The sequence below is a fragment of the Ochotona curzoniae genome, unplaced genomic scaffold (genome assembly GCF_017591425.1).
Source record: "Ochotona curzoniae isolate NIBS_2020 unplaced genomic scaffold, NIBS_Ocur_1.0 contig_50, whole genome shotgun sequence".
NCBI classification, from domain to species: domain Eukaryota; kingdom Metazoa; phylum Chordata; class Mammalia; order Lagomorpha; family Ochotonidae; genus Ochotona; species Ochotona curzoniae.
In genome coordinates this window covers 9861948-9889910 of record NW_024466446.1, presented here as the reverse complement: position 1 = coordinate 9889910, position 27963 = coordinate 9861948, and the positions used below count along the sequence as shown (strand labels likewise).

Genomic DNA, 27963 nt, shown 5'->3' with positions numbered 1-27963 from the left:
GGAAGGGAAGCGGGGCTGCCGGGATTAGAACCGGCGCCCATATGGGATCCCGGGCGTACTAGGCGAGGACCTTAACCACTTGCGCTACCGCGCCGGGCCCAGATTTGCTTTATTCTTTATTCTTGTTCCATGAGAGCTAGTCTCCCATCAACTATGTAACATAATATGGTCGTATTCTCTATTTTCTCTCTCTCTCTCTCTCTCTCAGGAACAGCAAATGATGTTCTGAATGGAGACCATGGCAAGGAGCAGAGAGACCCCTATTTCGTGGAGACCCCTTATGGGTACCAGCTAGATCTGGATTTCCTCAAATATGTGGATGACATCCAGAAGGGCAACACCATCAAGAAACTGAACATCCGGAAGAGGCGGAAGCCCGCCGTGCCGTGCGCAGACGCCAGGGCCACGGTCACTCAGCAGGCTGTCTGGACTTCCACGGAATCCCTGTCCTCGTCCAACAGTGACGACAGCAAGCAGTGCCCCGGCTTCCTCCCGGCCAGAAGCCAGGCGACGTCCACGCCCATCTCCAGGCCGCCTGCCCCACTGGAGACCTCCCCTCCTTTTCTGACCATCCCCGAAAACCGCCAGCTGCCACCCCCCTCACCCCAGCTCCCCAGCCACAACCTTCATGTCACCAAGACACTGATGGAGACCCGGAGAAGGCTTGAGCAGGAGAGAGTCACCATGCAGCTGACACCGGGGGACTTCCGGAGGCCCAGGCTGGCCAGCTTTGGAGGCGTGGGCTCCACGAGCTCCCTGCCCTCTTATATGGGCCCCGGAAACCACAATCCCACCGTGCACCAGCTTCAGAATGGTTACCAAGGCAACGGGGACTATGGCGGCTGCATCCCGGCAGCCGCGGCCACCTCCTCCATGGGTAGCTCCATCCGCCACAGCCCCCTAAGCTCAGGGATCTCCACCCCTGTGACCAACGTGAGCCCCATGCACCTGCAGCACATCCGGGAACAGATGGCCATCGCTCTGAAACGCCTGAAGGAGCTCGAGGAGCAGGTGCGAACCATCCCCGTGCTCCAGGTTAAGATCTCCGTGTTGCAAGAGGAAAAAAGGCAGCTGGCCTCACAGCTCAAAAACCAAAGGGCTGTGTTGTCCCAGCACGATGCCTGCGGGGTGAGGAAGCGGTCCTACAGTGCGGGCAACGCCTCCCAGCTGGACCAGCTCTCCCGGGCCCCGAGAAACGGCGGGGAACTCTACATCGACTATGAGGAGGGCGAGATGGAGAGCGCAGAGCAGAGCTCGCAGCGGATCGAGGAGTTCCGGCAGCTGACCGCGGACATGCAAGCCCTGGAACGGAAGATCCAGGACAGCAGCGGCGAGGCCTCCTGGGAGCCCGTGGAGAACGGACAGTGCGCGCCGCGAGAGTGCCGCTCGGTGGCGGCGGGCGGTGACGAGGACATGAACGACATCGTGGTCTACCACAGAGGCTCCCGGGCCTGCAAGGATGCGGCCGTGGGGACAGTGACCGAGACGCGGAATTCGGGGGTCGGCGTGACGGAGGCCATGCTCGGGGTGACAACGGAAGCTGACAAGGAGATTGAGCTGCAGCAGCAGACCATAGAAGCCCTCAAGGACAAGATCTACCGCCTGGAAGTGCAGCTTAAGGAAACCACGCATGACCGCGAAATGACCAAGCTGAAGCAGGAGCTGCAGGCCGCCGGCTTGAGGAAAAGGGCCGACAAGGCCACGCAGGCCCAGCCCCTGCTTGTCAGCCAGATGGTGGAGGCAGTGGTCCAGACGCGAGAGCAGGTGGTCGGCAGTCACGTGGATGTAGTGGACACTGGCGTGGGGACTTCCACGCAGACCAATAGCGTGGGCATCTCCTGCCAGCCCGAGCAGAAGGATCAAGTGTGTGGGCCTGAGCTGCCCATGAGCTGCTGGGTTGTTAAACAGAGGGTGGACACGTGTGACCAGGCTACCGGAAGGACGCTGGAGACCTGCGACCGGAGCGTGAGCGTGGAAGTCGGCGTGTGTGAAACGGGCAGCAACACGGAGGAGTCCGTCAGCGACCTGACACTCCTCAAGACAAACTTGAACCTCAAAGAGGTGAGGTCTATCGGCTGCGGAGACTGCTCCGTGGACGTGGTGCTCTGCCCTCCCAAGGAGCACGCCTCACGTGGGGTGAACACCGAGGCCGCGGGCCGAGTGGAAGCTGCCGTCACGGCCGTGCCACGGACCGCAGACCAGCACACCAGCACGGTTTTACAGCAGGCGGACCAGGTCACCAACACTGAGACCGCCTCCCTCGTGGAGGCCTCCACCAACACCTGCCTCAGTACTTCGGACAAGCAGACCAGCACCCAGCCCGTGGAAACGCGGACGGTGGCTGCTGGTGAAGGTCGGGTCAAGGACATCAACTCCTCCCCCAAGACACGGTCCGTCGGGGTGGGGACGGTACTCTCCGGCAGTTTTGGACTTGACAGGCCATCGGCGGTGAAGACCAAGGAGTCGGGGGTGGGGCACATCAATGTTAATGACAGCTATTTGGTGGGCCTCAAAATGAGGACCATAGCGTGCGGGCCCCCGCCGCTGACTGTGGGCCCAGCCGCAGCCAGCCGGAGGAGCGTGGGGGTTGGGGATGAGCCCGTAGGGGACTTGACAGAGAAGCCCCAGGCCCAGGCTCCTCCTCCGGGCATGATGGCCGGCCTGGACCACTACATCGAGCGCGTGCAGAAGCTCCTGGCAGAGCAGCAGACGCTGCTGGCGGAGAACTACAGCGAACTGGCCGAGGCTTTCGGGGAGCCTGGCTCTCAGATCGGCTCGCTCAACTCGCAGCTCATCAGCACCCTGTCCTCCATCAATTCTGTCATGAGGTCTGCAGGCAGCGACGAGCTGAGGAACCCCGACCCACGGAACAGCCTGGGGAGGCTCCCAGGTAGGTGGTGGCACCCACCCACGGGGACCCGGGAAGGAGGATGCGTCTGGACCGTTTCCCCGTTGCTGTCTGTGGGCCTGTCGGGGACTGAGTGGTTCATAAAGAACAAAAGAGTTATTGGGCTCAGTGATTCAGGGGACAGCTAGAGGCATCTGGCAACGGCCTGCTTGCTGTGGCTTCCTATGGCAGAGGGCATCGCATGGTGGTAAGCATGAGCTAGCTCAAAATAGCCACACCAATCCAGAGCCCAAAGTAACCCAGAGTCCACCCACAAGGACAGATGGATTAAGATTCCAGCTCAGGGTTGTTTTTTGAAAAGCTGTGGAGGATGTTTCTGAGTGATCATGGGCCAAATGAAAACCATTAATGAACCGCCCTAAGCAACCTCGCGCATGGCCACTATCTGGTAGCTTCGTGGGGCTGAGGGCTTGGGCCACAAGAAAGATACACGGGTGTTACCACCGAACCACATTGATGCTTGGGGTCTGAAGCTGCAGCCTGGTGGCAGGGATGCGAGTGCTTGAGCCTGCACCTGCACCCCGGTATGTATGAGGAGGGAAGCTGGAGCCGGAGGATCCTGGGACTCAAAGCAGGCACCCCGCTACACGATGCTGGCATGCCACGCACGGATTTCACATCTGTGCTAGATGCCCATCGCAGGGGCTGCCAGCTTGACATCAGGCTTGATTCTTGATCTTCCGGTTACATAGAATTGCCTATGGCAGGGGGCAGCAAAGGCCGGAAGAAAGTGACTTGACTGTTTTTACCCATAGTTGCCAATGGAGTACCAGCTCAGAATACAGATATAAAATCTTTTTTTCAGTTAAGACGGCCCACTGATCCCGTTATGAATACAGCAAGGGGTCGCTGGCTTCCTGCTCTCTCGGGCGCGTAGGGACATCTGTGGAGGGGCGTTCAACGCTGCCGGAGTCTGCCCTTATGATGCCTCATTTCTGGTTAGGGATTCAGGCCTGTGACTTAAGGGTGTAGTAAGTCACGCGTGGAGAAACACTGTGCATGGATCTCAGAGTTTACTGATCCCCAGACAAGCTTTGGCTCCCGTTTTTTTTCCCTACCTGTTTGAACCCCCTTGGATATCAGGAGGTGATAGGTGTGGAGGGGACAGTGCTGCAAGGGCACGGAGCATGGCGGGTCTGGGGTCCTGCTCGGAGCCCAAACTCTGGGGAAAAACTTGTCCTTACTGCGGGTGGCTCGTGTCTGTCCGTCTCGCCCTTTCTACTTTGTGTTGGGTTCCTGCCCACCTCGTCCACCGAAGCTGATCGTGGACAAGTTAACACATCTCCCGGCACAGTGAGCCTCACACGGTGACTTCCGCTCTTCGGAGACACGGTGTTCTGAAAGAGCACCTGTTGCTCTCCTGGGCCTGGCAGGCTGCCCGCTCCTCTCAGCTCACACAGCCCACCTGGGCAAGGCTGGAGGGGTGGGCACTGGGCTCATTCGTCTATGAAAATAGGTAGAAAATGGACAAGCCATCCACAGACATTGCAATCTTGCTGTGTCCGTTCGTGCCCTGAAAGGGTATGATTCAAACGAAACGAAATAGATTGTTTTACTATTTCTTAGGTTTCCCCACCCACCCACCCAAAACCTTGAACCTGGAAATCGCAGTGGTTTTTAATATCTATGCTGTGGAACAAGTTGCTTGTGGGGGAGCAACCAGAATACCAAACATGACAGCTGACATGTAGACTTTTAGCATCCACGGAGCTTACTAGCAGTACATGTCAGGATAGGTGGAATTAAAATGCCAGGCGGGGTGCAGCCAACCCTTCAGGAACCACGGCCACATCCGTCCCTCTCCACATACTTTCAAAATTAGGTCAGATGTTGCAATGCAAATAAAATTCCTGCAGCTGCAGGTGACATGGAGGCACGTCCCCTGGGACAGCTTTCTCTGCCCAGCCTTCCTGTCCTCGGAGGACTCAGCTGTGATACTGAGTGGCTGGCACGCCCCCTCAGCCTGGCAGCCAGAAGGAAGGTGTGGGTCTGACCCTGCCCAAAAAAAAACCGCCTAAGCAATCAGTTGCAACACAGGAGACCATCACATTCGGAAACGGAGAACAGATAATTACTGGGTTTTTTTTTTTTTTTAGTTCAGCACACAGAGCAAAGGAGGGTATCTCTGAGGCTGGCGTGGCATTGCATTTTAACCATTCGACTCTTAACGTTCTAATGAAGAAAGAATTTGGTCGGGACCTCTGCCCAGAGGAGTTGAGAATTTTTGTTAGTGGGTGCTTGTTGATATGGGCTGATGGGGGAAGTCTCCCTAAGCTGTGGGGGAGATGCTGTGTCCAGACAAGTGTGGGCTGACTGCGTGCACACCACACGACCTACAGAATTGCTCACGTGTTCCACAAGCTCTGTCTGGCATGGGGGGGCTGTGCGGTGCCGGGGGGGGGGGTCCTTTCAGACTCGTTCCCTAAATAGCAGCGAAGTGGGACTTGATGCCTGCCACACAGCACATGTAAGTACTCATTTGCGTAAACTTGATACGTTGTGTTTTTAGAAGCTGTCAAGTGTGGGCTCTGAAGCCACACAGATTTTTTTTGTCTGCCACCAGCACAAATTGGCTTTGTTCCCTGACAGGGAGGGCATGGAGGGGGAGGTAGGCGGAGGGAGGGATGCCCCGGAGTAGCTGGCTGCGTGGCGTGTGAGCGCTCAGCGGAAGCTAGCCCTCGCTGTCACCACTGGAGGGTGTGCAGGTGGAGAGGAGGTGACCGGACCAGTCACACAGAGCGTTTTTATGACGTCTGTGTTTTTATCTTCAGCTTTCCAGAGGCTCTTTCCTCCCCCGCCACCCCACGAATAATTATACCTCCCCACCTGTTTTGTCACAATAATTGTGTGGGTAAAAATGGGAAAACTCGGACCCAGCTAAAAGCCCTCACCTTGCACGTATCAGGATCCCATATGGCCGCCGGTTCTAGTCCCAGCAGCCCCACTTCCCATCCAGCTCCCTGCTTGTGGCAGAGGAAAGCAATTGAGGTCGGCCCAAAGCCTTGGGACCCTGCACCCGCGTGGGAGACCTGGAGGAGGTTCCTGGCTCCTGGCTTCAGATTGGCTTAGCTCCACCCTTTGTGGTCCCTTGGGAAGTGAATCATCGGACGGAAGATCTTCCTCTCTGTCTCTCCTCCTCTCTGTATAGCTGACTTTCCAACAAAAATAATTCAACCTTTAAAAAAAAAAAAAGACTCCGAGTCAAAGCGCAAAATAAAGCATAAAGAACTGCAGTCGTACTTCCTGGAGACAAAACTCTGCCAGTGATGTGACTTTTTAATATGCAAGTGTGCAGTCTCTTCCCACAGTACCATAATGTCCATTCAAATTGTAAATGGGGTGTGGCCTTGTAACTCTTCAAAGACCAAAAAGAGTCAGAACGTCCTGCGCTCATGGGGCCCCTGGCCCAAGAAACCCCTTTTTAACCAAAATCTGAATCAATTTTTTTAAAAAAAGATTTATTTTATTGGAAAGTCAGATGAGAGGAGGAGAGACAGAGAGGAAGATCTTCTGTGCGATGATTCACTCCCCAAGTGGCCGCAACGGCCGGTGCTGCGCCGTTCCGGGTCTCCCACGCGGGTGCAGGGTCCCAAGGCTTTGGGCCGTCCTCCACTGCTTTCCCAGGCCACAAGCAGGGAGCGGGATGGGAAGTGGAGCTGCCGGGATTAGAACCGGCGCCCACATGGGATCCCCCGGGCGTTCAAGGTGGGGGGACTTAACCCACTAAACCACCATGCCAGACCCAAGAGTAATTTTTGAAAGTATTAACAACCCATATTTGTCACAGAAACAATGGGAAATTAGGATCACCATAGCTATTTTAATTTTGGTAGAATTTTCCTGATAAAACTTTTTTCCAATATGGGTATCTGTGTTGTATATGAATATCAACATGGCATATTTAATCACACCATAAACTTCTTTCCATACTAGCCCCATTAATTACAGAATATTAGCCTAGCTTGTCTGCATCATCCAGTGCCTAAGAAGTGTCTGCCACGAACAGAAGCACCTTGGCACACGAGAGGCAAAAAATGGGCCACAACTGTTTCGTGCCCTAAAAAGTTATATGCTTGGTGAACATCATGTAGCTTGTAATATAGGTTGCAGAAGAGGTCATGGCGGACAGGTTGTGAGGTCTGGGCAGCTGGCAAAGGGGGGGTGGGTGAGCTGGGTCACGGGAAGATAAAAGACTGGCAATCCAGGGAGAGGAAGAGAAAAGTGAGCCGAGAATGCCATGAATAGGTGAGACCGCCCACTCTCCTGGCAGTGGGCTGCTCCCCTGCGCTGCCATGCTCTGCTGAGCCCACGGGCGCCGCAAGAGCTGGTAAGCGCTCCAGGTTCGCAGGTGCACTGGTGCCAGCTTACGGGCGCTCCAGAATCCACGGCTGAGCAGCGTTTACTGGGTTTCAGAGCAGGAACTTCTGGGTGATGTCACAGCGGCTGTGGCATTGGAGCTCAGTGGGAACCCAGGGCGGGAGTTGGACTAAGAAGCCTTGTCGATGTGGACATGTTCTCTGGGGGTGCAGGGTCAGAGTCAGAGGTGGCCTTGGGGTTGGGTGGGGAGGCTTGGGTTTGAGTGGAGGAAACCGCTGGAGACAACGACACACTCAGTAGCCTGGTTTGTTCCGTCTTGCCATCACACACTCTCTCCTCTTCCTCACTCACAGGAAGTAAGCTGGAATGCACCTGCAAGTGCGGAGGCCTTCAGCCTGGACCACTGGGTGCCCCGATGGGCCGGCCCGACCAGGACCTGGGGACCCCAGAAGGGAGGCCCATCAGCAGCCGGGGTGCCTTCACCGCTCAGGAAATGTCTCAATCGCCCATGTACCTGACAGATGACCAGATAGCCGCTGGACTCTATGGTAACGTCTCTAATGGCTAGTCCTTCTCCTTAGGGAATCTAGGAGCAGCTATGACCGCATTCCAGCGTAATGGCAGTGCTTACTGCCTAAGCTGACCTGGAAAAAAAAGATGCCCATTAGAAAAGTAGGCCTGGGCTCTCCGGCTCGTCAGGCCCCCGGGAGAAATGGATCTGATGATACAGATCACGTGGTGTCTTAAAGAGCAGTTCCCACTGTCATGTTCCAGCAGGCATATAGTTTCCTCATGTTATCTCAGTGGCAGCAGCAGAGTCCCAGTAATAATGCTGGTGCCTAAATGGCTTGGGGGGGGGGGGGATCCGACGAGACACCAAGTCGCTTTGTCAACACTGGAGCCTGCTGGAAATGCCAGTTGTCACTGGTCTTGTGAGGTCTGCAAGTACTGATGGATTGCCCTTCTATTTCAAGAATGCTCTTAATGGAGCTTGGACTGGCTTTCTTGTGTGGATGCTTAAAATGGATTCGGTGCAGTTTTCTCATAGGAAATGATGTGGACATCAAAATCTACATTCACATGTGAGGGAACTTGAAAATGTAACCAAGAAGTAAGTTTATTTCGGTGAAAACATTTTGAGACCCAAATATGCTTCTTTGTTGCATAAAATGGGTTTTCCCTGAACTTTTTTCCTATTAACCTTTTAAATTATTATTAATTACATTGTATTATGTGACACAGTTTTATAGGTACTGGGATTCCTCCCAACCCTCCCCCCCATGGAGGATTCCTCCACCTTGTTGTGTAACCACAGTTCAAGTTGAGATTTTTCATTGCAAGCATATACCAAGCATAGAGTCCAGCATCTTATAGTCCAGATAAGTTTAACGGCTTCTTGGGGAGACCACCTCTGGTCCCCGTTCAGCTGGTGGTTGCAATTGCTGGGTTGATTCCGTCTTGAGCCTCAACTTCCACTGGAATCAATGGTGTTGTAGTCCGTCCTGGTTCTGCTCGTCACGTGCTCGGCCATCACACCAGCCACTGGGAGCTGCAGCCTCGTGGGAGCGATCCCCAATAACCTCCACCTGGCCCGCCCCTGCCCTGATTTGCCAGCATGTGTAGCAGCCTAGTTCAGTCTGCCCCATATCCCATTGGGCTCTCGTAAATGTCGAGGGGTATTGGAGCTTAGTTCGATCCAACCAGCTCAACTGTCCAGCCTCACGGATGTTAAGTGCCTCCTGTCTAGCCAACCCAGCCCCTGTCCTAGTTGTTTTTGTGCCCTCCCATGGGAGTGTTGGCCCAAGAGGGGGGAGCCCACTATTTCCCTCCCAGGTCGCTCTCACTCTCGGTTTGTGCTCTCTCCAGGTGGCCCTGTGGTTGGACTTGCAGTAATGGCCCCAGTGCCAGCTTCTGCTACGGCTAAGTCCCGACCGCTCTCACCCCCTCCAGCTTTGTTAACACTAGTAGGAATAGTCCACCCGTCCTGGCTCTTCCCTTATCTGGTCCATATGAGGCGCACAGGTGCCGCAGCCCTACCTAGTCTGGTCCCAACTCATGCTCTCCACGTAGGAGTAGCTATCCAACATGGGAACCACCCCTTATTCCCCTGTCGGCTCTGTCCCTCCCTTCCTGGTTGTCCCGTGTGTTGGTTGGGTGCTGTGGTCTCATCTGGCACAGGCAGCCTCACCTTGGTATTCTGTGTTGTGACTGGTTTTTGTCGCAACCGAACCTGGCTCGACCCACACTCTGCTCTGGCGTTCGGATTTGCCAGTGGACGAGGCAAACCGACTCAGCCTGGCCCGCCCCCAATCCATGCCAAATGTATGCCAGTGGTGCACCTTTCTGGGCTGTTTCCGTGCTCCTTGCACTTCTTTGGAGGATCCGTGTCCTGTGAGAGGAGTCGCCCAGGCTCCTCCCTCAGAACCCCTCCTGGTGCCAGGTTTCACGCGTACCAGTGGGTCCGTGGGCCAGCACCACTCAATTCATCGCCTGTCCTAGCAGGAGCAATGGCTTTTTTTAACTGGCCTTCAACCCCTTCTGGTTCGTGCTGCTGGATGTTTCAGCCCAGCCACGGCTCGTCCATCCACTTATAGCACATACATGGCTCAGTTGGGGGTTGAAACCCAGCCTAGTCTGTGCCACATCTACCCTGGTCCTCCAAAACACCAGAAGGTGTTGCAGTCTGACCTAGCCCGGTGCGCCAAGTGCCAGTCCACACTTGTACCAAGGGAGGCTACAACTGTGTCCCGACCAGAACACAGCCCCATTCCAGCGTGTGCGCCCCCTGGTGGAAACCTTCACCCAGCCCGGGTCTCCCGCCAGCTCCCCCACCCGGGCCTGGTCGCAGCCAGTGCTAAGCGTGCCAGTGGTCGCTCTGGCTCAGCTCAGCACAGCCCGCCGCCTGTCGCAATCCCCGCTCTAGACACTGTGGCTAAGCTCCTTGGTCTCACCCAGCTTAGACTGTCACCATCCCTTCTCCTGAGTCTCCCGTGGGGTTAAAATTTCCACAGGGTGTGGCCCAAGCCCCCCCATACAATCCACACCCAGGTATGGTTCTCGAGTGCTAGTTAATGTCATGGCCCTGCCCACTGACATCACCATGGTGGATAATGGGGGCACCCTGCTGGGTGGGCCCGGAGACTGAGGTTTTGAATGAACTGGTATTGGGTGCTCAGCATTAGGAAGATTTGCTGTCATTGGGAATATTTAGAACTGATTCATGACTCCGAAGCATTGTGGATTCAGCCTGCAGCTACCTAAGCTCCAGGAACCAAAACCCCAGAGCTCCCCTGCCGGGCGGCCAGCAAACAGAGCCTGGCACCAAACGGCCTACGGCCTACTGGCCGCACAGGAACGGCTCGCCTCGTGCACGTGGTGGCCGGTGTGCTCAAAGCAGGAATGAGACAACCTGCGTTTCCCGTGGGGGTCTCCGTAGCCTGGCGGCTGCGGGAAGTAAACTTCCCCGGACTCCAGGCTCCACCCATTCCCAACCCCCCTCCCCAGCTCAAGCCACAGCGAGCAGTAGGAGAGGCACTACACGACGCTACAGGAAGAAAAGTTACCCGTTCACTTAAACTCTCCGCGTACGCGTTCCCGTTCCGTCCGCTCACCCTGAGTCCCTTTTACACAGCAGGTGCAAATAACGAAAACACACTGAAGTCCATCATGAAGAAAGACGGTAGCAAAGATTCCAACGGCGCAAAAAAGAATCTCCAGTTTGTTGGCATCAATGGAGGGTAAGGAGGGATGCTGGGACTTGGGCTTGTCACTGCCTGCCTGTCTCCTCTGGTCCCTCCTACCCATTCGAGTTTCATCCAGGGTGCCTAGGCTGGGATGCTGCCGCAGTGTGCCAGCTAAGATGCCCTGCTCACAAAGGCGCACATGGCTTCTGTCTCCTCCTCCTCTTTCTGTCTTTAAGGATCTGGCACTCTTCAGGATGCACACTAGCCATCTCACCCCTCATCTGAAGGTTGTAGCCGGGAGCGGGGCTCCTGCCCTGTGTTGGACTACCTGTCCTTGGCTATGTTAGAACTCACCAAATGAGCAGAAAAAGACCAGGAGCTTTGGCTCCAAGGGCTTGGGATCCTCAGAGCGGGCTGCTTGTCTGCCTCCTGGTGGCCACAAACCAAACTGCAGGGCCTCCCCTTGGGGTCACCTGACCATGCAGTGGGTCCTTCCCTTGGTCAGGAAGAGGCGTATTGCCTGTCCAGTTGGTCCAGGTACATGAGTAAGCCTGTTTGTCCTCCTACAATGAAATCAAAGCAGTTAACTGATGAATCAGCGCACAACCGCAACAAGAAAACAATAGTATAAAATTAATTCAGATGACATTTACAGTGGAGCATGCCACTAAGGCTTCAATGTCATGGTGCCTGGTTTTTCAAGTCTTTCAAGTTTTATTAGGTGATGTGGCCCAGTCGATGGTGCAGGGCATGAGACAGATCAATGTAATTACTTCTGGTCTGTTCACCTTGAACTTGAAGAATCAATGAGGCAAAATAGAAGGGGAAAAGAATTAAAGAACTACAACATTGGTTTCCATGAAAGGAGTTTCCTCTTGATGGACTCCAAGGTAGAGGCGCCATTGTTTTTACACTCTGTGGCCACCCAGGTTGATTCTCTTCTAACTCAACATCTGTCCTACACCACTTGGCCCTTTAAAAAAAAAGGACGTGACTTTGAACTCAGAGTCTGTAAGAGAAAATTCTGTCGCTGGGTCTGTGTGGGCACACGTTGCCTCTCCTGAAATCCCGATTGCCACCTAGGTATGAAACAGCTTCAAGTGAGGATTCCAGCTCAGATGAAAGCTCTTCTTCCGAGTCAGATGACGAGTGTGATGCCCTGGAATACCCTCCTGAAGAAGAGGAGGAGGAAGAGGAGGAGGAGGAAGACACTGGGGGAATGGCTGAAGGGCAGCACGCAGCTAATATGGAAGGTTTCAAGTCCACCAGGGTGGAAGATGAAATGCAGGTTCCAGCATGTGAACCTGAGAAGGTGGAAATCAGAGAGAGGTGTGGTACCCTCCCCTGCCCTCCGCCCCGACTCCTCCCGTGTCTGATGTACACCAGCAATGTGGCTGTCTAGTTCCGAGACGCTGCACTTGGCGTGTGCTCCTGCCTGCCCCTTAGCAGTGCACACACACACATCCTGGCGAAGGACTGACAGATACACGTAGGGCAGATGGCAGCTGCTCCATCACTTGTGGTGGCAGAGAGAATGGCTTATGGTCTGACACTTTATTAAAACTGCCATCCGCCCCAAAGCTGCCACTTGCTGGAACCCCTTCCTTGTATTTAAAGAGGTCTTGAATTATTTTGATGGCTAACATACTTGTTTTTAAACGTCACGTTTTATGTTTAGCCATTCTATGTTGGTACAGGTGGCAGTCGTTTGATTATTCCCCATGAGTGGTCAGACCACTGCAGGAATGGCCTTGGGGGGGGTGTCATCGCCGAGATAAAATATCCATCCCCCTACCCTCGTTGGCTGAAACACACGCCTAACAACAGAACAGGGGACTCTGAGCAAACAGGGATGTGAGACAGAAATAAAACATTCCAGAAAACTTAGCTCATTTGGCAAATGAAACGTTGCCTTCACACAAGATAAGCGTTTGTTTTTTCCAAGCATTTTCACATGGCTCGACTGTCTTGTCACCTGGCTGTTTATAGCAGCATTGTCCAGACAGAATCTAATCTTTTCCAATGGGTTAGAGAATTGCCAATTTGGGTTCTGCTATGCGGTGAACGAATCGGCCTGATAGTGGAGTTTAGTCATTTGGACCTTTTTATCCCTTCAAGAGTAAGACCATGTTCCTTTTCTAAGTTCTGAAAAAAAAAAAAAACTAAAATCCCCAAATGTGTTTCCATCGTGCCCTAAAGGCCAGCTGTTGGAAAGTCACCTACCTGAGATGCGCTCAGGCTGTGGCCAGGCTGGTCCATCGCAACATCAGCCTTTGGTTAGCTCAGGACAGTCAGCCCAAGCCTGACCACCTCGAACCAGCCCGACTTGCCCTGTGCGGCTGGCCTTTGAAAGGGTAAAAGAATTGGATAGAGAGAATTTGCCTTTTGTGGTTATACTCATGAACTTTCTCCTCCCCCTCTTAGGTATGAATTAAGTGAAAAGATGCTCTCTGCATGCAACTTGCTGAAAAATAGTATCAGTGACCCCAAAGCCTTGACCAGCAAAGACATGGTGAGTGACCAGTTGGGTGGCCATCACCGTGGCAGCAGCTAGAGCCCGTCTGTGGCCGGTTGCTTTGTGCTTGCTACCCCCTGAACTGCACCTGGTCCCCTGTATGCTCTCAGCCATGGCTTCGGGCATCGTGCACCTGCAGAGATGCGAGGGTCAGTGTCCTCACGCACCTGCTTCCTACGTGGTCCCACTTACATGCGTAGACCCGGTTTGTTTTTCTGAGGTCCACGTACGTTTTTAAAAGCACTGTATCTGGGCTAAGGTCGGCATTCCTTTATGGTTTCGAAACTGCATATTATGTTCCAATGCGGAATGCAGGCAGCCAGTATTTTAACCCAGAAGAACAACCACACTTGTCATTTCGCAGTTTGAGAGATGTCGAAGCCGGCAGGCCAGGTTGTAGTGACCTTAGGAGTCATGACCGGCGGGATACAGGGCACGTAGATACGTGGCCTTGTTGATCTCACTTCACTCACTGCTCGGGTTGTCGCTTTCCCGTGTTTCTGGGACTGGGTTATACTTCCTTGGGTACAAGGTTTTTGTTAGCTAAGTTATATTTTTTAAAAAAACATATTTTTGATCTGGGGCAGGGTAAGATGACAGATGTGCATGTCCGAATTGCCAGGCACGGTGTCAGCGCCGCACACGGTCTCTGGGGGCAGTTTCAGTTGATGACATTCTGTCCCCCATGTAAAGGTGTCTGAAGTGCTGGGCTGTGACTCAGCGTGTGCCTGGGCCAGAGAGAAGCTCATCAGGACACTGACCATGGAATCGAGCCAGCCCACTCCCATCTTCCCGGGACACAGAGGACCTCGTGGCTGTGGGCTTGCCCAGCGAGGCTTTCCAGCTGCCTGGACGCACGTTTAAGCTGGGGAAGGCTCAAGCCCGGCGCGTGTGGATGGTTCAGCTCCTTAAAAGGCAGCCCAAGCAGCCAGCTCTTTGCACGCCTGTGTTGCTTCTGAGAGTGGCTTCCGCCCAAGTTCACTCCGACTCTTTTTAAAAGGCCTGGAGCCTGGGAGCCGGGAGGCAGGAAGCGCTGGGATCAGAGGCACTAACTAACGTCCCCTCCACCCGTGTTTTGGCAGCGCTTCTGTCTCAACACCCTGCAGCACGAGTGGTTCCGCGTGTCCAGCCAGAAGTCGGCCGTGGCCGCCATGGTGGGCGACTACATCACGGCCTTCGCCGCCATCTCGCCGGAAGTGCTGCGCTACGTCATCAACATGGCCGACGGCAACGGCAACACGGCGCTACATTACAGCGTGTCCCACTCCAACTTCGAGATCGTGAAGTTGCTGCTGGACGCGGGTGCGTGGGCCTCCCCGGGGAAGGGTAGAGAACAGAACACCCCCCCCCCCCCCATGCAGCTCAGCCCGACGCCTTCTAGCAGTGCCACCCAGCCCTGGACGTGAGTCTCACTGCCACCTGCACCCGCTGCCCGGGGCCTGGCCCGCTGGCTTTCAGGAGGCAGAGTGGGGCGGATGAGAGCCCCCACCCCTCCTCCTGTGCGGGTCTGTCCCTCACCCAGCCACGGCCAGTGGGACAGGATGACTTTGCTAGCGTCAGAGACAAGGCCTTCTTCCTTGTCGTCGCTAGAAACACACTCATCTCCTTCCAAGTCCAGAAAGAAAGAGCAAACGTCAGTCCACGGGTTCAGTCCTCAGCTAGCCACAACAGCCAAGGATAGGCTAGCCCAGGCCGAAACCAGGAGACGGGAGCTACGCTCTGGTCTCCTGCTCGGGTGGCAAGGGTGCAAGCGCCTCCGTCACCTCTTGCTGAGCGCCCAGGTGCGTTGGCAAGGAGCTGCATCGGCCGTAGAGTGGCCGACATGTAGGCTGGCACCCACATGGGATGGGGCCGTTGCTTCTCCAAAGGTGCCTTCCCCAGCACCACTGAATGGGCAGCGTCTGCATCGCTGTGGCCCCTCCGAAGCAGCCAGCAGTACCCGAAGCTGTTGCCCTGCCACCCCCAGGACTTGCAGGCTAGAAAACAGTTGTGTGGTTTGGCACAGAAACTACTCCCCTGCTTCCTTCGTGGTCATGCTTGGTCCACGAAAAACCTGGCACCACTTCCCTGGCCTCCCCCGCAGGCCCGGCCTCCTCTTCGTTCCTGGGTGCGACAGGAAGCCACGGCGAGGTGGCTTCTCTCCCTGAGGGCACACGTCTCTTGCAGATGTGTGCAATGTGGACCACCAGAACAAGGCGGGGTACACCCCCATCATGCTGGCCGCCCTCGCTGCGGTGGAGGCCGAGAGAGACATGCAGGTCGTGGAGGAGCTGTTCGCCTGTGGGGACGTCAACGCCAAAGCCAGTCAGGTTGGTGGGCTCCCTTCCTGGGCTGCTTGCAGGCCCAGCCCGAGTGTGTGCCGTCTGGTGGTCCTGGCTGGCCATGCCAGTGCAATGCAGGCTGGACCCCTCTCATCCTGGGGAGGGTCCCCCATCCTACCCCAGCCACAGGTGTTCCCTGTCTCCCATCAGCGTTGGGGGTCCTAAATTCCCCCTGTGCTTCCAGCCGGACTTCCAAGTCCCTTCCCAGCTTTCCAGCCCTGGCTGAGACCAGACCTCCAAGCTAACAGGAAAACTGCTCCCCCTGCCATGATCTTCCGTAGCTCACACCTGCCCCGTCCTCACATTCCACTCTCCCTGTCCGTTTCCCGCAGGCGGGACAGACGGCCCTCATGCTGGCGGTCAGCCACGGCCGGATCGACATGGTCAAGGGCCTGCTGGCCTGCGGGGCTGACGTCAACATCCAGGACGATGAGGGCTCCACCGCCCTGATGTGCGCCAGCGAGCACGGACACGTGGAGATTGTTAAGCTGCTCCTGGCCCAGCCGGGCTGCAACGGGCACCTGGAGGACAACGTGAGTCCCGCGGCCCAGGGCGGCGGGCACGGGCCGGGGGGAGGGAGGGAGGGAGAACATGGCCTCCTCCCCTCCTGGGGGCTCTGCCTTGGCATGCGGGCTCCTGTGTCGCCCAGCATGGCAGCATTTACTGTAGGCGCAGTCACCCTCCTGTTAGCCAAGGTCAAAGGTAGGAATCCTAAAAGGTGACGCAGTTAGGAACCAGAACTCGTGTTGCAGGTGGCCCCTGCACGCTCTGACTCGGTGCAGGACCTTTTATATTTGGAAAGGCGGAGTGACAGAGACTTGTCCGTCGGATGGCTCACTGCCCAGATGGCCTGGCATAACCAGGAGCGTGGAACCCTGTGGGCAGTGCTTTGTGTCCTGGCTGCTGCACTGCCAGTCCAGCCCCTTGACTTACGGCCTGGGAAAGCAACAGAGGATGACTCAAGCCCTTCCTTGAGCCCTGGCACCCAAGTAGGAGATCTACAAGAATCTCCTGGATCCTGGTGACTCCTCTAACTCTGCCTTCCCCCCCAAAAAGTTGAAAGATAGATCTTAATTAAACACAAAAAGAAAGAAGCTTCCCCTCAGGGGCTTAACGTGCTATGTCACAGTGCCAGCTCCCAACGTAAGAGTGCCTAAGTCGGCTGCGACAAGGTGATGTCCAAGTTCCTAAGCTGGCTCAGAGCCCCATGGGGTGGGAGGGCAAGCCTCCTGCTGGGCCCCACCAGCCCAGGGCATCATTGCTCACAGGCCAGGCTAACCTCTGCACAGCCCTGTCTTGCCTTTCTCCTTAGTTTGCTTTCCCTTAGCTGCTGCAGCGGACAAGCTTAGAGACAAGGTGCCAGGGGGTCACAGAATCCCAGCATCTTCCAGAAAGCCTGGCCCCCACCCTAGCTCCGATGCCCACTGCCTTCCCCAGGAAGGGGCGGGTGCCCATTCCACATCGCCTAGCCTCCGAGAGGAAAGCGGCACCCAGAACTCGGGGAGGGAGGGAGGAGGCGAAGTGCCTCCTGCTGCCCTCGGCACGGACCCTCCCACAGCCAGCCAGCGTGTGACCCGCCTGTGGGGTGGCAGTGCCAGCAGCCCCGCCTGACTGGCTCCTTCTGTCCTCAGGATGGCAGCACCGCGCTCTCCATTGCCCTGGAGGCAGGACACAAGGACATCGCCGTTCTCCTCTATGCCCATGTCAACTTCGCCAAGGCCCAGTCCCCGGTCAGTGTCGTGCATTTGGCCCTTGGAACTAGACGGAAGGCTGCCGGGCCAGCAGGCCCTGTGCCTCGGGAAGTGGACGGGAGTTGCAGTTTTTGCCTTGGTGTTGAAAATGTAACAAGTTGCAGCATGGAGCTGTGGAGTGCGTCCCCTGGACCCCCACCCTGAAGGCGAGGGCCACTGAGCCCCTGGCTCTTCCACCGCCTCCCCTGCTCTGTGTGGGGAGATGCTCGGGGGGGCTCCCCCACAAGCTCAGGGGTGTGTGCATCCTGTTTCTGGCACACACGGAGAGCAGCCTGCAGAGCACAAGTTCAAGGAAGCGGCCTTCCCAGAACACGCAGACCAGGGCTGGTCTTCCTGCGGGTAGACCTCTGCCTGGCCCTGGCCCCAGTGCCTGTGTCCCAGGTGACACATCGGCAGTCCCTTATTAACCTCCTGTTGTCTTCCTTTCCTGGTCTCCAGGGCACCCCTAGGCTCGGAAGGAAGACGTCTCCTGGTCCCACCCACCGAGGCTCATTCGACTGACCGTGCCCGACAAGCCCTGCACGAGAATGCCACCATCACGCTGCCACTTGTGCCTGTTGGGGTGGCGGAAGCTCAGTGTACACCTGTCGGGCCTGAGTTCACCAACACACGGGAGGAGCACGGAACCAAGGGCCGAGACTGGGGCTCTCCCAGCGCGCCCCAGCTGGGTCTCCGTCAGTCCCGTCCATTGCTGCTGAGAGCTTGCCCCGTCCTTTACAGCTACAGGGCACGGACACCTGGCCAGGCAGCTGCTGCCCGGCCACCCCCATTCCTCACCGTGGCCACTGCAGGTTCTCCTCGAAACTCTGCCACTGCGGTTGGCATGGGGCTCTTCTAAAATGCCATTCTGGGATGAACCTGGGGGGGCAGGCTCGGGTCACCTCCCTCTGTCCACACTGAGGACGCTGAAATGACTTTAGCCATGCATCCTGCAGGTCAGAGCGGGTCGTCCCTGCTTCAGAAATGAAATTTGCGAAAGGAAATGTCATCAGTTTTATCCAGGTGGAAGCATTGTATGACTTTTTATATAAAAGCTATCTATGAAATCGACACAGTATTTAACTTTTATATTCCAGAGTGACCTAAGTCCTGCAGAAGCACCTGTAGCGTGACCGTGTTTTTATCAGTAATTGCATATCTGTACCTTTGGCTCATGATACAGAGGTTGAACTGTTAGGGGAACCTGCTGTAAGGAAATGGCGTAGACGTTAGAGAAACCCAATGTAGTTAAGTTTTCCATGTATTTATATACATCCTTATACCATGTCACATTTACTCTGGTTCTACGTGTATTTAAATGTTTGAAGTGCCTTAGACTCTTGCCATATTTTCCAAATAAAATTTCCTGGAAGCAGCTTTCTCTGCCCCTGCCCCATCTCTGCCAGCCGACAGCCAGGTGGCAGTGAGCGCCCACCACCCAGTGGAGCAGGCAGACATGTGCGCGTCCAGGCTGCCAGCTTGGCTGCGGACAGGCAGCACGCTGCTCCAACGGCGCCTTTGCTCAAGTCCCTCCACTGTCAACGGAGAACTGGAAGCACCGGCATTCGGAGCCCCATGTTCCAGAAATGGATATGTAAACAGACGCATGGCGACCGGAATTCGTGCTGGACATTGCGGCCTGCGGAGCCTAATCAAGGCCACGTGTGAGACGTGGGCGGGCGGGTGTGTCATTGCAATTCCTGCCACGCGGTGGCAGGTTTGCGGCTGCTCAAGAGGAGCTTGGCAGCAAGCAGTGACAGGGGTCCCAGCCGTGATCCTCCTAGTGCCACTGCAGGGACCCCCGGGATGTCAAAGCCGTCCTCTTCCGCGAGCCTCACAGCAGGCAGCCACCAATCCCTCCCAAGGCCAACCTCTCCACTCCCAGTTGCTTTATTAACACCAAACCTCCAGATCACTCATCTTGACGCCTTAGCATAAACCAGCCCAATGAGCCTGTATGGTGCGGTTCGATAAAGGGACGTGTGCCGGAGGTTCTGGCCAGGCCCAGGCCCCCCCCCCCCCCCCCCCCCCCGCCAAGGAAGGCCAGCAGAGAGCTGGGCACTGCAGACTTCTTTTTCCCAGAAGTGACTTTAAAGAGGTGGCTCCGTGTTTACGCAACCCTGGCCCTTGACATTGAAGCGGCTCCAAACCTTGAACCCACACCTAGAAACCAAGCGGACTTGGAGACACGTCCCGCCACCGTCCAGACCAAACCTGAGAAGCTGTCAGAGCAGGAGGTCGGGTCCTTGCTTCTGGGAAAAAAAAAAAAAAAAAAAAAAAAAAAAAAAAACCTTAGCTAGAATGCACTGTGCAGTGAGGGACCCCAAGAGAAAGCAAATGTAGCTCCCTCTGCTGTCAGAGGCCGGTATCCCCAGCAGCTGATCCCTGACTCCCATAAACCCAGAGGGGTCCTTTTTGCACCGCGGGGAAGGGGGGCGCGGAGCTACTGCCAGTAGCAACAGGTGCCTTTTGTGATGGTCCTATGCCTGCTGTGTCCTGGTGACACAGGAGAGGAGGGTCCTGGTCAGCTCCTCCCTGACAGCTCATTCAGGCCTGGGAGGTTGGCTTCAACAGCGGGCACCCCCGGGATCTCTCCCGATGCCTTCCGCCTGCACTTAAAACAATAGAAGACCCCACACATACTAAGAAACGAGACAGTGTGAGGGGGGGTGTTGCCAGCCGCATCTGTATGCACTGGCCACATGCTGTACCCAAAATGGTGCCGGCCGGAAAAGCCACACCTTGGTGCCTGGTGGAGGGTCACGTAGCTTTCGCGGCCTGGCCGGCGCATGAACACTGGGGACTGACGAAAGCGGTCGCCCAGGACCCTGTGTGATCATGACGCCGACCTATCATCGGCGGAGGCGGGGCCAGTCAGCACATAAGAGCAGACAGCCTGCCGGGGTCGGGGCCCTCTCCTCTTCCTCATCTTGGTGCGCGCAATAAAGATTACCGCAGAAGACTTCACTCGCGTCTGCGTCTTATTGCTGGCGATAAGACACGTGGGCGCGACAACCACTCACATTACCATATAAGGAAAAGTTCTGCTCCCCTGCTAGGCCCCGCCCCACTTCCTGTTTTCAGCTGAGTATAAAAGCCCAGGTCCACATCCCTGGTCCTGCATTTGTGCCTGACCAGTGAGACTCTCCCTGGAGTGCTCCCAAAACTTGGACCTGTGTGGGCAGCCTGCTGCCTTCACCCTGGCCTGGCCTCAGCTGTTCTGGCAATTTGGGAAGCAAACTAATGGATGAAAGTTTTCGATTTTCCTTCCCATATTCCCTCTCTCCCATTCTCCCTCTCTGTCCCTCTCCTGTTTCCCTCACTCTTCCCTCTCCTCTCCGTCCTCTGTGTGTGTGTGTGTGTGTCCATTGGCCACTTTCCGTAAGCAAGGAGAAGCTAAGCTCAGCAATAAGAAATGTAACACAGTCTACCAAGAGAAATGAAGACATGGATAAATCTTACTTGATCAAATTCAAAAGAGAGCTTACACTTCCAGATACACAAAAGTCAAAGGGGGAAAACATTTTCCGATGATCTATCAAGTCAAAGACGTACATCCGATTAAGTTTATCATCCAAGAAGACCAACAGCCCATTTACAATTGAGAAAATAATTTCAATAGACAGTTTATCAGAGAAGGCATGGAGATAATTAATGAGCACCCAAAGCTGCCCGTAAGTCGTTAGAGAAATGTAGCCTGAGCACAATGATATACACTTCATACCCACTAGGTTCATTATTATAGTAAAAAAGCACAAATAACACATAAGTGTTAAGAACCTACATTCTTAAACTGGGTCTCACACACACATTCACTGGAGAGAATGTAAAATTATGCAGCCAACTTGGAGACATTTGGGCAGTTTCCCAAAAAAGCTAAATTACTGTAACTTGGGGCCAGCGTCATGGCACAACAAGTTAATACTCCATCTGCAGTGTCAGCCACTTACTCCATTTCATCACTGATTTCCTTTAAGATTGTAAGAATATTGTATTAGTTCTGTTTTTAAAATGTGAACTTACTTCTCATTGGGCGTCCCACCCCCACTTGGCATCATTATGCACGTTGCTCGTGCTGTTCTACAGAGTTCCCAATGAGCCCTGAAAAAAATGTGTGTACCATGGCATCAAGTTGCTCTTTAAGCATTTCCTTACGGGGAGGAAGAGCGCTGGTTAGCCTGGTGTTTACAACCCCTGTGCGCGCCACATCCGTGTGCCTGGGTTTGGCGGCGGGCTCTGCTTCCTGACTCCAGGTTCCTGCTAGTGCAGCTGGTGGGGACAGTGGTGACGCCAAGAAGAGTAGCCGAGTCCCTGTCATTTTTGAGAACATCTGGTTGCATTCTTCCAGCTTCAGTTTGGGCTTGCTCCAGCTTTCCTGTGGGCACTTAGGTTCCTTTTTCTCCATCTCCCTCTCTCAGACACTGACTTCCAAATAAATAAATGACCATTTCTAAAAGTTTTAAAGAGGCAAGCGCCATACTTAGTAGTAGCTGACTGGCCTTGGCGGAGCTGGAGTTGTCTGTTGTCTTCCCTGAGCTCTGGGGTGTGGGGACTCATGCTGGGGGCTGAGATCATGCCCGTGGTCCCCAAGGCAGGTGGACAGGGGGAAGGAAAGACCCCAGGTTAGCCCGTGTGTATGCCCATGGGCTGGGCCTGGGGTCTAGCACATGCACTTGTGTCCCAGGTAGGACCTCAGACCTGCACGTGTGCCGGAGGACCAGGTCTAGGAAACTGTACGTGACCTTGGGTCTCTGGTGGACAGGCAGAACTCCAGCCACCAGGCCATCCCACCAGGCTGGCTAACCGACTGTATCTACTGTTACGTGCATGAGCCAGAATAAGGGCAGGCTGGTTGGGTTTTGCCACAACATCAGCTGCCAAGTATTGTAACAGTCTTGGTTACCTGATCTTGGCTGCTGGGATGTTTCTGCTTTAAAATATATTTTTGGTTTACTTATTGAAAAAGACATTTCCATAGAAGGTGAGAGAGAGAGAGAGAAATCCCGTCTTCTCATTCAGTTACCAAATGCTTACAGCAACATCAGGAGCCAGAAACTCCATCTGGGTATCTCACATAGGTGGCAGGGAAGCAGGTACTTGATCGTCCCCGGTGCCTCTCAAGCGTATTAACCGCAAGCTGGATAAAAAGTAGAGGGCAGGACTCGAACCCAGGCACTACAGCATGGGCTGGGATAAGTCAAGCCAAGGATGAGCCTCACGTGTCACAACACCCACCCCACCCCCTCCGCTTTGTAAAATGCAGCAGATACAAGGGAGTGTGCGTTTGATGTAGCAGTTACACGTGCCTGGCCCACATCCACGTACCTGGGTCCAATCCGAGTTCCTGCCTGACTCCAGCACCCTGCTGTTGTAGTCCCTGCATGCATGGGGGAGGGGGCGAAGGGCTGGATAGCAATGATGGCCTCAAGCCGCTGGGTCATTGCTACCACATGGAAGTTCCTAGCTCCTTGGCTTCAACCCTATCCCAGCCACAGGCATTGAGGGCATTTGGGGATGTGGCACTTTCAGAGCTCAAGAGCCACCTACCATGGCTGCTAGGGGAACGTATGAGGAAGCAACCCACCTGGTCGGGTGTGTAGAACTCAGCAGGTTCGTCCTGATGGGGTGGAGTGTTCCACTGATAAGCTACCGCAATGGGGATCTGTGTCCCTTTATGAAAGCCCCTGAGGTTGTACCTTACTGCTGAAATATTAAAAGTATTGACAGCATGTGTGCTGGGAGGACACACAACATCGCTGTCTGGGTGAGACCAGTCAGTTCTTGTGGGCGTAACCCGGTGGGAGCTTCAACTGTCTTTTTGTCAGGACCCTAATTTGCAGGAGACAGGGTGGGAGGGGCGGGGCTCTGGCGTGAGCTGGGAACCGGAGGAAAAGCTCCCCTGAGTCTGTGAGGTTGCTAAGGGGACCCCGTTTCCCTGCAAATGCCGAGGGAAAGCCAGCAGAAGTCCTGCGTGTTGTCCACAGGACCAATTTCTGCCGAAGGTGCCAAGTGTCGGATCACGGTTCCACCCACATCTGGCCGGTCACAGCCTGAGTCCACCTGCTCGGCAGAGATGCCCCGCAGCTGTCCGCGCATCGGTGCTGGTGCCCCAGTGTCCTGACCCTGACACCTCCCCAGCTCTTCAACCTTTGACCTTGCCATCCCTCCTCTCTACCTCTCCTTTGCTTTGTTTGCATTTTTCTCAGTTAAACCTAGTGACAAGCCCTTATTTTTGGGAATGCTTTTAACTGCTTAGGTCTGTTTGGATGTTGCAGGAAGCCCTTTACTGGCAATGCTTGGGTTAGAGTTAAACACCCATGGGCTGTTTGGAATTGATTAATCTGTATAATGAACTGATGGCTACAGCCATTATAAAAAGGGAAGGATGGAGGGAAGGAAGGCAGACAGACAAACCAGGGAAAGACATGGAATACAAAAAGCACATCCGTAACACGGCATTAGAAAACAGCCACACCACGTTGGCTCAAATGGCCTTTGAAGGGGGAAAGTAATTGAATCCATGCCTCTGCACACAGAGCCGTTTTGCATGACTCATTAAACTGCCATTTTCAAACACTTTGGCCATATGCTGTAAGAATGATAGAATCCTCCAGCAGTCTATACGTTTAGATTCTTTTATATCTGAGAAGCCCCGTGGCACGCGTGCCTGGCGACAAGCGCACCGCCATCAATTGAATTACAAGACATTTGTAATAGAGCTACAGTTGATAAGCCGCTCGGGCGTGAACCAGGCAGTCCAGCCTGTGAAATTGGGATGCGCAGTTAATTGCTACTCTTCTATTTATGTATTATCTGTAACCCTTCATGGGATACAGTTGGCTTGCTACTTGCCCCGGCAACGCAGCGCATCGGCGGGAATGAGTAATTTTTAAATTATGAAGCCATGCATTCCTTTGCGACAAACTTGGGCACAGATGTAAACCCTGATCCTTTTCCCATTTCTGCACTCTTGAAAGCATGAGAAGGTTCCTCTCCGCTTGCTTGCTTCCTTCCATGCATTGGCAGGGGCGGGGCGGGAGGGGGGGTCGGAGAATGGGGGTGACAGGGAACAGCTAGCCTGGCAGGTCTCATTCTGCCAGGTGCTGGGTGGTTTGCCAGTCCTCGCGGAGGCTTGGGGGTATTCCCAAGGATGCCTTCAGGGCCTGCATGGACAAGGAACTCTATGGTATCTAAGAGTCCGACTCCCGCCTGGGCAATGGGATTCTTTTCTGGCTATGGTGTTGGGAGTGAGACGGGAGGAAGGAGTCGGGAGTAATCCACGGGCTTCGATGTGGGGGCATCTTCAGAACACTGCTGAAGAGCTTCCTCCATCGCCCTGATGTCCCGAAACTTCCACGGGAAATTTCACTCCCGTGGGTGTCATGCCTGTGTTTTGTGCCCTGACACTAATGAGTTCTTGCAGCCAGCACTGTGCTTTAAGCCTAACAGACTCTTACGGTTGAGCTCGACTGAATGAATAGAAGAGACGGTGCCAGGGAAGCGGCCGTGAGAAGATGAGGGACAGCAGACTGCAGTGACGCGCTATGGGGAAAGTGACATGCGTAAGTAATCCCAGCTGCTGCTGCTTCACGATTCGTCTGTTTTTATCTTTATTGGAGAGACAGATCCACAGGGAGAAAGAGCCTCCATCCGCTGGCCCAGTCCCCAAGCAGCTGCTTATGGCCAGAGCTGAGCTGCTTATGGCCAGGAGCCAGGAGCTTCAGGCTTCCTCCCATGAGGGGTGCAGGGTCCCATGGCCTTGGGCCGTCCTTGACTGCTCCCCCAGGGCCACAGGCAGAGAGCTGGAAGGGAAGTGGGGCAGCTGAGACGTGAACAGGCACCCATATGGGATGCTGGTGCGTGCAAGGTGAGGACTTTAGCTACTAGGCTACCGCGTCGGGGCCTGCTGCTGCTTCTTAAAAGTAAACATTCTTCAGTGTAAAGTAAGCGGTGCTTATTGTAGGAATCTTCCCCCAGAATATGCAAAACTATCCCAAAAGCTCAACATCATACAGTCCAGATACACCCAATCATTTTGCTGAAGGCGAATGTCCAGGACCCCTAAAACTCCCATCATTACTGAACCCGTTCCCTGCTGCTTGTTGACCCACTGACAAACACCAGCATCTGGCTTTTTCTAAAAGGCCTCTGCTGTCAGCTCGCCGCCTCTCCCACGAACCTCGTGAGCCAGGACAGGTGTTTATCCTGTTTGGGCAAGGGGTAACCCACCTGCTGTGGATTACTAGTCAATAACAGGGCACCCCGCTTCTAGCCCCAGGAGATTTCTTTGAAACATACAAGATACACCTGTGTGTCTACAACTGCCTGGCTTGCATGCATTCCAATTTCCTCTATCTTCCACTTTGTTTCTTAAAGTTTTTTTTTTTTTTTGAAAGGTAGGTTTACAGAAAGAAGAAAAGACAGAAAGATCTTCCATCCGCTAGTTTAGTCCCCCAAAGAGCTACAATGGCCAGAGCTCAGCAAGCTGAAGCCAGGAGCTTCTTGTGGGTCTCCCACAGGGGTGCAGGGTCCCAAAACTTTGGGCTGTCCGCAACTGCTTTCCCAGGGCACAAGCAGGGAGCTGGATGGGAAGGCAGAGCGGCCGGGATATGAAGCGGTGTCCATATGGGATGCTGGCACTGCAAAAAAGAGGCTTTGTGGTTGAGCCATTGTGCCGGTACTGCTTTGTACTGTTAAACTTGAGTATAAACCTGCTCGTGCCGAAAGGTAATTGCCAGGGCTTGGTGTTCTGGTGCAGGTGCTCATAATTTGAGGCACCGGTCTCGTAGACCAGAGCCCCATTTCCGGGTCTGGCTTCTGAGGCAGCTTCCTCTCTCGGCTCCTGGGAAGGCAGGAAAAGATGGCGGAGGCGCTGGATCCAGAACTTCTCTCTACCTTCAGAACCGTGAGTGAGAATAAATCTCTTTATAATTTCCCAGTCTTTAATGTTGCGTCGGAGCACCAGCAAGTTAGGGCTAGACTTTGAGAGTCAGGTTGTAACGCTTGCAGGGCCACGCGCGTTACGAACGGGGAGAACGGGATCTCTGGGGCCTTAAAAGCACCAACTGATCGGATGTGTGGGGTGTGGGAGTGCCCTGCACCCCTCAAGCTTCCTCAGTGTGTGACAGTGTGGGTGGATGGCTCCCTGTCCGTGGCTCACATACCCTTCCGTGTGGATGTGCCGGAGGAAGGAGTGCAATGGCCTTCGAACAAAACCAAACGCCTGTGTTATGGCGCTGGTGTACTGGCGCTCCTGAACAAACAGTGTGGGGGTCTCTGTGCTGTCATAGTCCTTTTCCGGCCTGGGGGCTGTCTTCGCAGAGCACACACCAGGGTCACTTGGGGGAACTCAGAGTTCTCAGTGTCCCAGTCCGCCCCCCCCACCCACCCAAGCTCACAACTCAACAGGTGTTTCGGATGAACCTGCTCGAACCGTGGGAGGGTCAATTTGTTCTAATCTGAATTTTTCATTAAAAAAAAAAAACTTCATAATGGGAAATGGCACTCTTTTAGCCCACATCCCTGACGGCTAATGGTCATCATTTAAATAAGAACTTCTTACAGGCCAACGTGGTGTGGGTATCGGTTTCTGTCTGAGCTGCTCCACTTCTAATCGAGCTTCCTGCTAGTAGCCTGGAAAGGCAGTGGAGGATGACTCAAGATCTTGGGGTGCTATGCCCAGGTGGGAAACCCGAAAGAAACTCCTAGCTTCAGACTTGCCCAGCTGTGGCCATTGCAGCCATTTGGGGAGTGAACCAGCAGAGCGAAGCTCCCTCTGCTTCTCCTTCTCTCTCTCTCTCATCAGTATCTCTGAAGTAAAGAGAGATTAGGAGGAAGAGAAATGGAAATCTTCCATGTGTTGGTTCAATGCCCAAGTGGCTGCGAAGAGTGGGGCCCGGCCACGCTGGTTAGGAGACCAGGAGCGCTGTTTATGTCTCCTGTTTAGATGGTCAGGACTGAAGTCTTTGGGCCACCAGCCGTGGCCTCTCCAGGTACGTTAGCAGGGAGCTGGATTGAAAATGGAGCAGCCGGGATTGTAGCTGGCGGCATGCCTCCCTGGGATGCCAGCACTGTGAGTGGCAGCTTAACCCGCAGTGCTACCTGCCTCTGGGTGGTAGGAAAGGAGAGCTCCTTGGTGCTAATAACCACGGTGCACTGGAATTTTCCCTCGGCCTTTGGCTGTAAAGAGCGTGCATTTGTAAAGTTGTCTGCAGGCAGCCGACCGTGGCTCCTCTGCATAGGCCACAATGCTTTGTCAAGTAAATGATACACATTTTAAAATCTGTCTCTCGGGGCATTTACCTGGGGGCCTGGTATGGGGTGTGAATTTTTCCCTCAGCCCTTATGGTTCATTGGGTAAATAATATCTTTTAACCGATTTTTAAATAGACGTGTCTAGTGAGACGCCGTTTTATTAATCTCATGCAATCCCATACCCTTTGGGAAAGGGCTCTTTTAGGTCATTCTTATAAATTTCACATTAGGATAC

The 27963-nt window shown here is 54.4% G+C and overlaps 1 protein-coding gene across 4 annotated transcripts; it reads left to right on the top strand.

Annotated features, from left to right (window-relative positions):
- The first annotated feature begins 122 nt into the window (after positions 1-122).
- Positions 123-18849, top strand: KANK1 (KN motif and ankyrin repeat domains 1). Of its 4 annotated transcripts, XM_040988910.1 has the most exons (11): positions 123-2890; positions 7579-7773; positions 9859-9861; positions 10860-10962; positions 11992-12237; positions 13333-13420; positions 14506-14725; positions 15590-15732; positions 16077-16277; positions 17376-17474; positions 17934-18849. In XM_040988910.1, the coding sequence occupies exons 1-11, from the start codon at positions 166-168 to the stop codon at positions 17994-17996; spliced, it is 4086 nt and encodes a 1361-aa protein (XP_040844844.1). In that variant the 5' UTR covers positions 123-165; the 3' UTR covers positions 17997-18849. The 4 variants fall into 4 exon arrangements, with proteins under 4 accessions (XP_040844844.1, XP_040844843.1, XP_040844846.1 ...); XM_040988909.1 differs by lacking the exon at positions 9859-9861 and having other exon boundaries at positions 10857-10962; XM_040988912.1 differs by lacking the exon at positions 11992-12237.
- The last annotated feature ends 9114 nt before the right edge of the window (positions 18850-27963 follow it).